General features: G+C 41.9%; 2 protein-coding genes across 4 annotated transcripts in view; both read right to left on the bottom strand.

The window, feature by feature from the left end:
• LOC124032016 (rho guanine nucleotide exchange factor 19-like) overlaps positions 1 to 1,976 on the bottom strand; it is a 38,687-nt gene extending 36,711 nt beyond the window's left edge. The window contains exon 1 of one of the 2 annotated variants that reach the window (XM_046343954.1): positions 1,659 to 1,976. In XM_046343954.1, the coding sequence (XP_046199910.1) occupies positions 1,659 to 1,661 (3 nt within the window). In that variant the 5' untranslated portion in view covers positions 1,662 to 1,976. Of the gene's footprint in view, positions 1 to 1,359 lie in introns of both variants that reach the window. The other variant, XM_046343955.1, reaches the window with a different exon arrangement.
• Positions 1,977 to 3,635: 1,659 nt separating this feature from the next.
• The window catches only part of LOC124032015 (anoctamin-7-like), a 47,516-nt gene continuing 36,511 nt past the window's right edge, over positions 3,636 to 14,640 (bottom strand). Inside the window, exons 19-24 of one of the 2 annotated variants that reach the window (XM_046343952.1) lie at positions 14,010 to 14,146; positions 13,412 to 13,617; positions 13,054 to 13,190; positions 8,341 to 8,431; positions 7,798 to 7,960; positions 3,636 to 4,702 (exon numbers count right to left, since the gene is read on the bottom strand). In XM_046343952.1, coding sequence (XP_046199908.1) covers positions 4,671 to 4,702; positions 7,798 to 7,960; positions 8,341 to 8,431; positions 13,054 to 13,190; positions 13,412 to 13,617; positions 14,010 to 14,146 — 766 coding nt within the window. In that variant the 3' untranslated portion in view covers positions 3,636 to 4,670. The remainder of the gene's footprint in view (positions 4,703 to 7,797; positions 7,961 to 8,340; positions 8,432 to 13,053; positions 13,191 to 13,411; positions 13,618 to 14,009; positions 14,147 to 14,640) is intronic. The other variant, XM_046343953.1, reaches the window with a different exon arrangement.

The raw sequence follows: 14,640 nt of genomic DNA, 5'->3' as shown, positions 1-14,640 counted from the left end.
GTCCAGATTGTCTAGCCCAGCTGATTTGTAGGGATCCAGATTTTGCAGCTCTTTCAGAACATCAGCTGTCTGGATTTGGGCGAAGGAGAGGCGGGGGGGGGGGACTTGGGCAAGTTGCTGCAGGGGGTGCTGAGCTGTTGGCCGGGGTAGCGGTAGCCAGGTGGAAAGCATGGCCAGCCGTAGAAAAATGCTTATTGAAATGATCCATTATCGTAGATCTGTCGGTGGTGACAGTGTTTCCTAGCCTCAGTGCAGTTGGCAGCTGGGAGTAGGTGCTCTTATTCTCCATCGACTTTACAGTGTCCCAAAACTTTTTGGAATTAGTGCTACAGGATGAAAATTTCTGTTTGAAAAAGCTGGTCTTAGCTTTCCTAACTGATTTCAGCTTTTTCTTTTAATTCATTTCAAAACATTCCTAAAAACATAATTCCACTTTGACATTATGGGGTATTGTTTGTAGGCCACTGACACAAAATCTAAATGTAATCCATTTTAAATTCAGGCTGAAACACATCAAAATGTGTAAAAAGTAAAGGGTTGTGAATACTTTATTTACAGTTAAAACTGTATTTTTACTTAAGTACTTTACACCACTGAACGCTTCCAATATAATATTTTACAATTTTAATGAATAATTGATGTGAAAGTTTGAATCTGTACTTTAGGTGGTGTTCCTAAAGTATCTATATGTAGTGACAGATGCCTGTGTGCATTATATGGATACATAATCCTTATACAGTACACAATACTGTCTCAGACTGTAAAGTCAGTCTCTGGATTAGAGCAAATGTCAGGGATTGTTATTGTTGTTGTACATATTTTACTCTATTACATTTATTGAGTTGTTAAATGCACTTTAAAATACATTTTAATTCCATAACAGTGAAATATTATGGAGTACACCCATATGATAATGAAAATTGACCCTTGAACTATCACAAACTGTCTTACTCTAAAAGCACATGTCGACTGCACATTAGAGGAACACACACTCTCAGTTCAAATGCCATGAAAATAACATAATATGACCTGGTGCTTTTTTCAATATAATGTAAAATTGAGGGTGTTTTTGATTATCTATTTTTCCGTCTACCTCAAAATGTGTGCATCTGACCCGCAGCAAAGCAATAGTCTGAAAGCAGCCCCATGGCACTGTTTTGACTTCCCCCCCCCCCAAAAAAGAAAACACAGCCAGGATTAACTTTCATATTCAACATCATAATCCGCCCCATACCAGACCACACCCTTATCCGAAGGTCACAACATCTAACAATGGTACACACTGAGTCTACATTCCACATTACAATGCACAGAGAGAGAGAGAGATAGGAATCCATATGGATAGATAGGCTATACTACCTCATGAGTATCAGTAGCTTCTGGGCTGGACGGTTGCCAGCGACAGTGTGAGAATCCAGGCCATCCTAGCGTCTGGCTGAGCCTCTATGTGCTATCCATGACTGCCTTGTGTTCCTCCCGGCTTCTATCCCTTCAGTCGTTCTCCTTCACTTTTTACTCCACTCGTCTGAAGACCAGTGTGCCCAGGCAAGGGAACTGGTCGACAGGGTCCAGACTCCTCCGTTGTATCCCTCTTCTCCTTCTCCACCAAAAAGCAGTTTAAAAAAATGTTTTAAGTGTTCGCTCTTCTGGCTACTTACCATGCAGATCCCTCTTTAAGCTTTTGCTCTCCCTCTCCTTGCTCACAATCCTTCTCGCTCTCTTTTTCTCCCTCTGCTACTGTTGGGGTAGTGCACTCTCTCCTATTCTTTCTATCCTCCCTCTCCTCTCTCTTTGTCGGTCTCTAATAGTTTAGTGTTGGATATTAACACCTGCTTATAGAAAGAAAGGGAGAGAGGAGTGAGCTAGCAGTCATCTGCGTGAGTGAAAAATATTTCCTCTCTGTGAGTATGTGTGAGAGTGTGTCTGTCTGTGTGTGTGTGTGTGTGTGTGCATGCATGCATGCATGGGTCGGATTCTCGTGTGTCAACAAAAATGTACTGCAAGTGGATAGCAGGCAGGTAGGAGGGGGAAAGGGGTGGGAAGTAGACAGTGTGTGTGCTCAGGCATGTGTGTGTGTGTGTGTGTGTGTGTGTGTGTGTGTGTGTGTGTGTGTGTGTGTGTGTGTGTGTGTGTGTGTGTGTGTGTGTGTGTGTGTGTGTGTGTGTGTGTGTGTGTGTGTGTGTGTGTGTGTGTGTGTGTGTGTGTGTGTGTGTGTGTGTGTGTGTGTGTGTGTGTGTGTGTGATTAAGTAGGTAGAAAAATATCAGTTTGCAGAAAGAAAGTATCTACAAGACATGCTTGAACTCCTTGGCTTCTACCACTCTAGCACTGTAACTCCCTAATTAAACATTTAAAAAACAACAGTTAACACTGACGTGTTTTGAAGTTGACTTTCTGAGTTTTATTTTCATGATGTCTAACAATTAACCAGAAATCAATCATATAAATTATGTCTCTAGTTGGCAGTTGATGTGCTTTCATAACTACTCAATATTGTACATTCAATCTTACAATGGCAACTTGTCTGTGGATAAATGACAAGTTGACACTTTTCAATCAACTGAATACCATTGGGTGGTGTTATGGGTTCTCACTCCCTGCCTTTGAGTGCTTCCCTGCTCTGTTAAGTGTGGTGTTGAGGTATAAGGGGAGCACTATTAGTACAGTGTCTCTGTCCTAAATAGCACCTTATTGCCTACATCGTGCATGACTTTTGACAAGTAGTGTAGTGTACTACAGTATATAGAATATGGTGCCATTTGGGACACACACAGTGTCTGGTGGAGGCTGTGTCCACGTTGCATACCTGCCTCCACTAGTTGACATGTACTAGCGCACACTTCCTGCAGGCTGAATGGCAAAAGAACACACTCACAGCAATCATAACAATCAAAACATGAACGCTACAGCAGTAGAGAGAGAGGGCGAGAGAGAGAGCGAAAAGAGACAGGGCGAGAGAGAGAGAGAGTTGCCCAAGGCAATAGGAATATTTTGGAAGGGTGCGTAGGAGAAGAGGGAAAGGAGGGAGAGAAATCATTAACAGAACACCTGTCTCTCTCTGACTCCTAATAAATCAGAGGGGTTTCATCTGTCTGGATTTCTCATTTTCTGAGGGGGTCATGTTTCCGAGCGAGTGGGGAGGAAGGGAGGAGAAGATTTTTTGGTAAGATAAGTTCTCCGGCATTACGAAATTTGAGAACATATTTGAGATTTTATTTGACAACGGCAGTATCTAGCACTTTGAAAATGTATTTGGAGGATCAAAAATGTCAAATTCATCCAACCAAGTAGATGTTGTAGCTAGCGGGTGCAGTGAAATGCTTATGTTAGTAGCACCTAACAATGCAGTGAAATATCAAACAGGTACACAAATAATTCATTTCAAAACCCCAAAAAACGGAAAGAACAACAAGAAATCAAGAAATGTCGGAACGAATCCAATTAACAACGAAAATAGCACTGTAACAGTAATCCAAATGCAATTTATAAGTACAGTGTATACATTGGATGAATTTACACAAGATATACTAGAAATTATATATAGAGCAGTAGAAATATTAGTGTGACCTATGTCAAGAATCCAACATAGAAATAAATATGCGGTGTGTATAAACAGTGTAACTAAAATTCAATTCAATGTACTGTAATAGTATAAATACTACAATGAGCTATGTCAAGAATACAATATGTACTGTAAGTACACAGTACAAAACCACGTAGGAAAATGGATAGAATTGCAAGAAATTAGCTTCCAGAAATGAGTCCGGAATATAAATAATATTGTATATGCGTCTGTGAATGATGTGTATAGACATTATGGACAGTATGTGAATATAAATGTGTGTACAGCAGTAGTTATATAGGATGAGCCATTACTAAAATACAGTATATATATATAAAGTAATTAAAACAGTATGTAAACATTATTAATATTGAAATGCAAAACAGTTCGCACAAAACAGGTAACACATGCAGGAGGACTTCAATCCTATGATAGTACATCAGTAACTCTTATACCAACAAGATAAACAAGATATGTTTCGGGTTTTATCTCCATACAAATATAGTGTAGTGATAGTATAGAAAAGCAGGACCAGTTTCACATATATAAATATTTATGTATACCTACACACAACAGAGCAGGCTGTCTGAAGAAAAGTGTAGACAACATTACTGTTTGAGTAAATCAAGCTTGTCCATTTAACACAGTGAGAGCATTACAAATCATCAGAGTTGAAGGAGGTCAAGTCATCTGCTAATAGTCAAGAAAAAAAATGGAATAATACAAACCCACTCTCACATACTGAAAACCAGGTGGTGGCCGTTCTGGCCAATAATACCAGCAAAAAGCCACTGTAGGTGCCAGGTTTTGTCTCAGCCCAGCAGTAACAAATCTTATTAAACTAATCAAAGTTTTAATGAAAAGTTGGTCATTGAATCAGATGTGTTACAGCTTGGCTAGAACAAATACCTGCAACCACACCGGCCCTTTGCGGATAAGTCATCCCTTCCGAAAACAAACCTAGAGACTGACCATAGACAACAGACGGAGAGCAACAGGGAAACAAATCCATTGATGGGGCCTGAAATGCAAAGGAATCTCTTATCTCCCTCTACCCCTCCTCTCCATCTGTTCTGCTTCTCTTGGTGCAGAAGTTCAGCACTACCGTTCTAACTCATGTTGCCAAAGGACGCGTTGCTTGCTTCGAGGCATACAGTACAGTTGAGTTTGTTCAGGGAGAAAATGAGGAAGGAGAGACAACATGAGTACAGCTTTGGTTAGAACAACTGTAGAGAACACTGAAGCACACAAGAGCAAACATACAGACAGTAGACACAAAGGTGCTACATCATATTGTGTTACTGAATTATAGCATAAAACTCATTTTACAAGACAACATCTTTTATGGATTGATAAGAATGGCCTTTCTTGTTGTGCGCCTTAAACTTCATATCAGAATATTACATACACTGAGTGTACAAAACATTAAGAACACCTTCCTAATACTGAGTTACACAGCCCCCTTTTGCCCTCAGAACTGCCTCAATTCGTTGGGTCATGGACTCTACAAGGTGATGAAAGCTTTCCACAGGGATGCTGGTCCATGTTGACTCGAATGCTTCCCACAATTGTGTCAAGTTTACTGGATGTTCTTTGGGTGGTGGAACATTCTTGACAAGCATGGCAAAATGTTGAGTGTGAAACACCCAGCAGCGTTGCAGTTCTTGACACAAACTGGCATCTACTACCATACCCCGTTCAAAGGCACTTAAATATTTGTCTTGCCCATTCACCCTCTGGATGGTACACATACACAATCGATGTCTCAATTGTCTCAAGGCTTAAGAATCCTTCTTTAACCTCTTCTCCCATTAATCTACACTGATTGAAGTGGATTTAACATGTGACATCAATAAGTGGATTTAACATGTGGATCATAGCTTTCACCTGTATTCACCTGGTCAGTCTAAAAAGCAGGTGTTCATAATGTTTCATACACTCAGTATATATACCTAATAGAAACACAACAGACTGCAGGAGTGAGATTGTCTACTCACCCCATCCAAGACCTTCACGACAAGAAACACAACGACCAAAACGGCATGGTCAGAACACAGGGAAGCACACACACCACCACACAACTGACACGACCACAAAGAGAAACAATGGTTGAGAAAGCACCAGTCTCGTGCTGATGGGATGCGGCGAGAGAGAGAGACTACACATTCCAGGGGAAGAGCGTTATGGATGCATTAACTTAGGTTAATGTTTTATGGGTTAGGCTTTGAGCACTTGAGCATTTCTGGGGCCATATTATGACCATTGTAGTCCAGTCTTTAAACATTGCGTGTGGTTAGCCATTGCTTATGTGTGTGTATGTGTGCATGTGTGTGTGTACGCACGTGTTCGTGCACAACTAGGTTGTCAACTCGGCAGACAACAGAATCTGAATTTTATTTTATTTTATTGAGTATGAATGACAGAGCAACCAGGCTAGCCATTGGTGGGGGGCATTGAGTCAAGCCTTTGGTGGGGGGGCATTTAAAAGGCTATAAAGTCTGCAATTAATTTATTGAGACCAAATTGGTTTCAGTGATATGTAACTTAATAACAGCAGCTTTAGATAATTTCAGTCAAGCAGTTACTTCAACATGTCTCCTGTTTTACCACCCATAATACTCCAGGAAATTTACAGTGGATTCAATGAGCGTTCTGAGTCCCAAATGGCACCCTATTCCCAATATAGTGCACTACTTTTGACCAGAGCCCTATGGATGCCCTGGTCAAAAGTAGTGCACTATGTAGGGAATAGGGAGCCATTTGGGACTCACACCGAGTCATCAATTCATATCCTTAATGACTTACTGTACATCTGTATAATTTCATATGAACAGGAGCCCTAGCTAATGAGTAGCCACAGGTATAATATTTAACATGGATAACACACTCCCTAATGAGGTAATGGGTGTTTTACTATTGGCACTGTATCAAACAATGGAGTGAGGTGAGTGAACACATAAGAGCCTGTGTCCCCCAATAGTTTTAATATGCTTTCTCTCCTTGTCTCCTTCCCGTCAAGAGGCTTTCTCTCAAATCAAACTTTATTTGTCACATGCCCAGAATACAACATGTGTAGATATTACCGTGAAATGCTTACTTAACAGTGCAGTTCAAGAAAGAGTTAAGAAAATATTTACAAAATAAACTGAAGTAAACATGAATAAAAAGTAACAATAAAAAACAAAACAATAACGAGGCTATATACAGGGGGTACCGGTACCGAGTCAATGTGAGGGGGTACAGGTTAGTAGAGGTAATTTGTACATGTAGGTAGGGGTGAAGTTACTCTGCATAGATAATAAACAGTGTGTGTGTGGGGGGGGGTCCGGTGGCCATTTGATTAATTGTTCAGCAGTCTTATGGCTTGGCGCTCCGGTACTGCTTGACTTTGGTGACTGGGGTCTTTGACCATTTTTGGGTCTTTCCTCTGACAGTATGTATATAGGTCCTGGATGGCAGGAAGCTTGGCCCCAGTGATGTACTGGGCCATACGTGCTACCCTCTGTAGCGCCTGACGGTCAGATGCCGAACAGTTGCCATACCAGGCGGTGATGCAACCGATCAGGATGCTCTCGATGGTGCAGCTGTAGAGCTTTTTGATGATCTGAGGACCCATGCCAAATCTTTTCAGTCTCCTGAGGGGGAAAAGGTGTTGTCGTGCCCTCTTCACGGCTGACTTGGTGTGTTTGGACCATGATAGTTCGTTGGTGATGTGGACACCAAGGAACTTGAAACTTTCGACCCGCTCCACTACAGCCCCATCGATGTTAATGGGGGCCGAACAGGCCCGCCTTTTCCTGTAGTCCACGATCAGCTCTCCTGATGACCATTGATTTGAAAGGCCTTGGACAGGTTAAAATGGCAAGGTGGTGGAAACCCATTAAGTGTACGTTTATCACCGGTCATGATGGAAAGGAGACAAACCAGGAAGCCTTTTAAGGGATCCAGGACATATCAAAGAGTCATAACAAGCAGATGACTTTGCATTGCTTCTTTGGTAGGTCAATGATACAGCATGAAAGTGGAGGAGGTGGGGCCAATGGTGGCTTGCAGTGGGTGTGTGTGAGTGTGCCTGTCTGTGTTTTGTGCATTTATTTACCCAGGAAAGTCATGACAAATTACAACACATTCTCTTTTGCAATAACGACCTGACCGACCTGACCAGCACAATGATTCCGTGCAGCAAAGCAGTGTGTGTGTGGTGAGGGTGTGTGAGCATCGCTGTGTTCCACTAACCTTGGCTGGAGGCCGAACCTCGATGACTCACCAACAGGGCCTCCTGGTTGTCTGCCAGGGCCTGCTTGGCCAGGTAGCGCTCCCTCTTCACCTTCAGCCCCAGAGACTCAGGGACGTCCGGCACCATCCAGTCTATTGCTCGCAGGACAATGAACACCACATGCTGAAGAGAGGGAGGGAGGGAAAAATAGCACACATTAGCGGTGACAGGAAGGTAGAGAATAGAGAAAGAGACAGAGAGAGACAGATGGAAAAGAGGACCGAGGGTGAAATCACAGAGACTCCTCAGTGGAAGTAGAGGGATTCTGAGAAGAGCAGTATCAACAGAGTTAAGGTGATAAAATATTAAAGAGTAAAATACCATGTGAGGATGGAGAGGCAAAGATTAGTAGGGAGCAAGCAAGCTTCAAATGATAAAAGGTACACAATAACATACACAAGTAGTAGATAAGGGGGTAAGAACAGGACAAGACAAGTAATGAATAGAAAGGTGGACATGGCAGGCAGGCAGGCAGGCAGACAGACAGACAGATCCTTGCGTACCTCAAAAGCGATGATGAAGCCTAACCTCACAGCCAGGAGTTCCCAGTAAATCAGAGTGTAATTTCCATTGTTGTCCCTAAAGGCTTTATATCTACAGACAACAGAACACACAGTCAGGGTAAGAACAACAGATCAGGGTTGCCAACATCAATTGTGCCCTCTACTGGACAGACATGGGCATGACATTTAAAACATGCTAAAACAGGAGAATTTGACTTTCATGGAGTTTTGGTATAAAAATGCTTATAGCATTTGTTAGCAGTTGGCTAGTTTAAAGGTGTCATGATGTTGGCCTGTTGGGGGAGGTTAATGACCCCCATAAATACCTTTCCCCTTTTCCCTCTCTCTACTTTATAGAGTTGATTCTTGGAAAGCCTTTGTTAACATCCAGTCCAGTCTGGTAACATCAAAAGGTGGGAAACAGAATCATATTTAGATAATCCACCCAGTTGAAAATATGCATTGGTACTTAAAGAGTATGATGTCAGATCAGTTGTTGTCTGAGACATTACTACTAATGATAGTATGGCATAAACTGTATCTTGGAAAGTCTACACATTCTAGTTATCAGATTCACATGGAATTGTTGTGCAATTTAAATGTTTAAATAGGAAACTGTTTGTGAAAAGATTAAATGTAATTTTAGTTTCTTAATGAGAGAAAAGTTTGTCATAGAGTAAACTCTGCTCACTCAGAGGCCCCGCCCAAGTGAACAGACATTGGTTGTAAAACTATGAAACACGCCCTTCTCTTCAACACGATATAAGCCTGTTGACAAAAATACTACTTTATGTTCCAAGGACGTGAGGACTTGCTGTCACTGTGTTAAAAGGACAAAAACACCTACAGAACTAAGCCAACCTCAGCGTGAGCTCTGGTTGAACAACAAGAACTTAACGAAATTAGCATCGAATCTCAACGTGAAGGTGACGATCTACACGCTGGAAGAATGAATTTCGACGATACCAGCCAGAATATAGCATGAGCATATAGCATGGCAACTTGGTATGAACTTTTAACTTTTATTCACTAAAGAAGTGATACCTCCTAGCCGTTGCGTTAGCGTCAGCAGCTGTAAACGTGGGCTAGGAAAGGACGGACAAAGTAGCCATTTTACCACGCCATTCTACCACCAGACATTCTTCAAAGGACAACCCGGCCTTCCATCTACGACCAACCGATCGAATCGCAGCTCAGAGTAAATATTTATTGCATTTTTCTTTTCCAAATGGGCGGTTATTTAGAATGCATAAGATTCTGTATTTACGATAGCATAGCTTCCTAAGGTCCGATAGAGACAAAGAACCTTTTGTTCCTCAGTCTCCCCGCGCTTTCATTCAAACCCAACCCCCTTTCCTTTGTGTAACCAGCCGTCATTTTGGCTCCGTCCACCAGGGACGTTTTTCATGTATGACATAATTAGTAATCAATGTATGATCCATCCTGTGTTTATGTAATTCTGTGTGACTTTTTAGGTATTTAGTAAATAAATAATAAAGAAAAAATGGTATTGCTGATTCAACTTGTTAGCCAGGGTCCGTGAAGATAACCAAGAATCCTACGATGTTCAGATGAGACTGAATAAGGTGACGATTAACAATTGACTGCTACTGATGTAAAAGATTACTAGGTCTGGAAGAGTTCATTCGGAAGATAACAGCTCTATAAACATTCCTTTGTGATGCCCCGACTTCCTAGTTAATTACATTTACATGATTAGTTCAATCAGGTAATATTAATTACAGAGAAATTATTTTATAGAATAGCATGTCATATCACTTAATCCGGCATAGCAAAGACACGACAAAGGGATAGAGCAATTAAGCCAAAGATCAGGGATGGGCAACTGGAGGCCCCGAGGGACACCATTGTTGTAGGCCTGCAGATACATTTTACAAATAAAGTAATATATTTTATATACACTGAGTATACAAAACACGAAAAAAACAACTGACACAGACTGACCAAGTGAATCCAGGTGAAAGCTTATTGATGTCACTTGTTAAATCCACTTCAAATCAGTGTATATGAAGAGGAGAAGACAGGTTAAATAAGGATTGTTAAGCCTTGATACAATTGAGATATGGATTGTGTATGTGTGGCATTCAGGGGCTGAATGGGCAAGACAAAATATGTAAGTGCCTTTGAACAGAGTATGGTAGTAGGTGCCAGGTGCACCAGTTTGTGTCAAGAACTGCAATGCTGGTTGTTTTTTTACAATCAATAGTTTCCTGTGTGTATCAAGAATGGTCCACCACCCAATAGACATCCAGCTAACTTGACACAACGGTGGGAAGAATTGGAGTCAACATAGGCCAGAATCCCTGTGGAACGCTTTCGACACCTTGTAGAGTCCATGCCCCGACAAATTGAGGCTGTTCTGAGGGCAAAATGGAGGGTGCAACTCAAAATTAGGAAGGTGTTCCTAATGCTTGGTATACTCACTGAACAAAAATATAAACGCAACACGCAACAATTTCAAACATTTTACTGAGTTACAGCTCATATAAGGAAATCAGTCAATTGAAATAAATTCATTAGGCCCTAATCTATGGATTTCACATGACTGGGATAACAGATATGCATCTGTTGATTACAGATACCTTTAAAAAAAAGGTGGATCAGAAAACCAGTCAGTATCTGGTGTGACCACCATTTGCCTCATGTAGTGTGACACATCTCCTCCGCATAGAGTTGATCAGGCTGTTGATTGTGGCCTGTGGAATGTTGTCCCACTCCTCATCAATGGCTGTTGTTCACTTCGATCCAGAGCATCCCAAACATGCTCAATGGGTTACATGTCTGGTGAGTATGCAGGCCATGGAAGAACTGGGACATTATCAGCTTCCAGGAATTGTGTACAGATATGGGGCCGTGCATTATCATGCTGAAACATGGAAGTGATAGCGGTGGATGAATGGCACGACAATGGGCCTTAGGATCTCGTCACGGTATCTCCGTGCATTCAAATTGCCATTTTTAAAATGCAATTGTGTTTGTCGTCCGTAGCTTATGCCTGCCCAAACTATAACCGCACTCTGTTCACAACGTAGACATCAGCAAACTGATCGCCCACACGACGCCATACACGCCATCTGCCCGGTATAGTTGAAACCAGGATTCATTTGTGAAGAGCACACTTCTCCAGCGTGTCAGTGGCAGTCAAAGGTGAGCATTTGCCCACAGAAGTCGGTTACGACACCAAATAGCAGTCAGGTCAAGTGGTGGTGAGGACAACGAGCATGCAGATGAACTTCCCTGAAACGGTTTCTGACAGTTTGTGCAGAAATTCTTCAGTTGTGCAAACCCAAGGTTTTATCTCATTTTGTCTGTCATAGTTGAAGTGTATCTATGATGAAAATTACAGGCCTCTCTCATCTTTTTCAGTGGGAGAACTTGCACAATTGGTGGCTGACTAAATACTTTTTTTGCTCCACTGTATATACATATACACATATATATATATATACACACATATATATACACACACATATATATACATATATATGGCACTTTGTGTTAGCACGTTGTGTTAGCTAATCCAGGCGTATAATTTTAAAAGACTAATTGATCATTAGAAAACCCTTTTGCAACTATGTTAGCACAGCTGAAAACTGTGGTTCTGATTAAAGAAGTAATAATACTGGCCTTCTTTAGACTAGTGAGTATCTGGAGCATCAGCAGTTGTGGGTTCGATTACAGGCTCAAAAACAATCATGTGCTATGATGAAACAAGCTCTCATGAGGCCTGTTACAGGATAGGAAGACCCAGATTTACCTCTGCTGCAGAGGATAAGTTTATTAGAGTTACCAGCCTCAGAAATTGGCAATTAACTGCACCTCAGATTGCAGCCCAAATAAATGCTTCACAGAGTTCAAGTAACAGACACATCTCAACATCAACTGTTCAGAGGAGACTGCATGAATCAGGCCTTCATGGTCAAATTGCTGCAAAGAAACCACTACTAAAGGACACCAATAATAAGAAGAAACTTGCTTGGGCCAAGAAACATGAGCAATGTACTTTAGACCGGTGGAAATCTGTCCTCTGGTCTGATGAGTCAAAATGGGAGATTTTTGGTTCCATCTGCCATGTCTTTGTGAGACGCAGAGTAGGTGAATGGATGATCTCCGCATGTGTGGTTCCCACCTTGAAGCATGGAGGAGGAGGTGTGATGGTGTGGAGGTGCTTTGCCAATGACACTCTCTTGTGATTTCTTTGGATATCAAGGCACACTTAAACAGAATTGCTACCACAGCATTCTGCAGTGATACGCCATCCCATCTGGTTTGCACTTAGTGGGACTATAATTTGTTTTTCAACAGGACAATGACCCAAAACACAAGGGATATTTGACCGAGAAGGAGAGTGCTGCAACAGATGACCTGGCCTCCACAATCACACTCGCAAGGTGGGGATGTATTTGGGTACACAGACCCGCAAAGCCACTGTGGCTCCTCATGATGAGCTCAGATTATTTTGTGGCCCCCACCCCATCAAAAATGCCCTCCCCGGCTTAATTGCAAAAATCTCGCACTATCCCTTTAACAACACCAAAATGTGGATTGCAGTCACTCCTTTTCCATAGACTGCTGCCAAGCGATGGAATCACATATCTAAACATGTCATTTCACTGAACCATGCCTTTATGTACAACAGCTATACTATATCTACTATATTATGTTCCAGTGTATATTTATGATCACAGTTACCTGCACATGGGATGGCTGGTGTAGCTGGGAGGAGCATAGGCCAGAGTGAAATTAACATATCCGTTCAGATCGTTGTCAAACTTGTACTGGTAGAGCAGTCGTGGTAAGAAATCCGACGTGAAGGCGATCAAGAAAGCCTGAAAGGGGTAGTAATGACATACAAAATTATTTTATGGTACAGTAAATTAAAATGAACACAAATGATAAAAACTCGACATAATAATATTAGAATCATTTTAATATACTGCTTAAAGTGACATTACAAAATCAAAGTTTATCAGATGTTTTCAGACCAGGTGTTTAAAAATAAATAAATACAGCACACGGGTAATGATGAGAGCACCACTGTGCGACTCACGTTGACGATGACGGACAGGTGCGACAGGGCCTCCAGGATGTTAAACCACACGCCGATGTTCTGAGCGCGCTCGGCCACAGGCCGCCGGTACTCACACACAAACTTGTGGGCGTCCAGGCGCACCTCGGCCCAGTTGTTGAGTAGGGCAAAGAGTGGTGCCAGGGGGAACGCAGCCACGAAGATTGTGATGAAGCCAAACTGGAGCACTGTGGACAAATGGAGAAGGTCATAAGTTAGCAACTTGGGGGGAGTTGACAGGAGGGATTTTTCTTTATTCTTATGATAATATAAGAAAGTAATGCATTGACAATACACCAACAATATCCACTTGAAAGAACAAACAAGTCATGCACTATTGATACAGCAAGATTCACACATTTTTATGTATGCAAAACGATTTGTGTTTGTTCTTTGTTTGTTTGTGTCCCGGAAAGGTGAAATCCCTGAATTTTGAGTTCTACTAACTTGATGGATTTACACTTTATGTAATTCATTAACTTTTAGCCTTCAAGTACTGTATTTGCATGTATGCAATAAAAATCCACTGAATCCATAAGGAATATATTCTGAGAGTCTCAGAGTGTGGTTGTTGTCTTACCGATCTCGAGGTACTCCTCAAACAGGCCCTCGCACTCCACCAGCTGATAGTCCTCCTCCCACCGCCGAGGCTCCTGGGAGTTCTGCGTTCCCCGCACCTTATTCAGCGCCCTCTTCTGTTGCCATGCCTTCACCTTACTAAGGAGAGGAGGAAAGGAGGAGAGGGAGGAGAAGAGAGGAGAGAATGAGCAAGGGTGTAAAAACAGAAAAAAATAGAGAGAGCATTTCTCAGCACCACCACAATGGCTAATTTGCTGGCTGGGCCAATACTGCAGTACAGTATACTACAGGCTGACCTCAATCATCAGGTGAATTGTGTTTCTTCCGACACATTGGTGTGGCTGGCTTCCAGGTTAAGTGGGCGGGTGTTAAGAAGCGTGGTTTGGTGTGTCATGTTTCGGAGGACGCATGACTCGACCTTCGCCTCCCGAGCCCGTTTGGGGAACTGTAGCGATGAGACAAGATTGAAATTGGGAAGAAAAGGTGTTCAAATGAATTTTTAAGCCAATTTAGGTCAAAACTGTAACTCGGCCACTCAGGAATATTTACTGTCTTCTTAGTAAGCAACACCAGCATAGATTTGGCTTTGTATTTTAGGTTACTGTCTTGCTAAATGGTGAATTCATCTCCCA

The sequence above is a fragment of the Oncorhynchus gorbuscha genome, linkage group LG03 (assembly GCF_021184085.1).
Source record: "Oncorhynchus gorbuscha isolate QuinsamMale2020 ecotype Even-year linkage group LG03, OgorEven_v1.0, whole genome shotgun sequence".
NCBI lineage: Eukaryota > Metazoa > Chordata > Actinopteri > Salmoniformes > Salmonidae > Oncorhynchus > Oncorhynchus gorbuscha.
The sequence above is the reverse complement of the archived record's forward strand: the minus strand, read 5'-3'. Positions and strand labels throughout refer to the sequence as shown.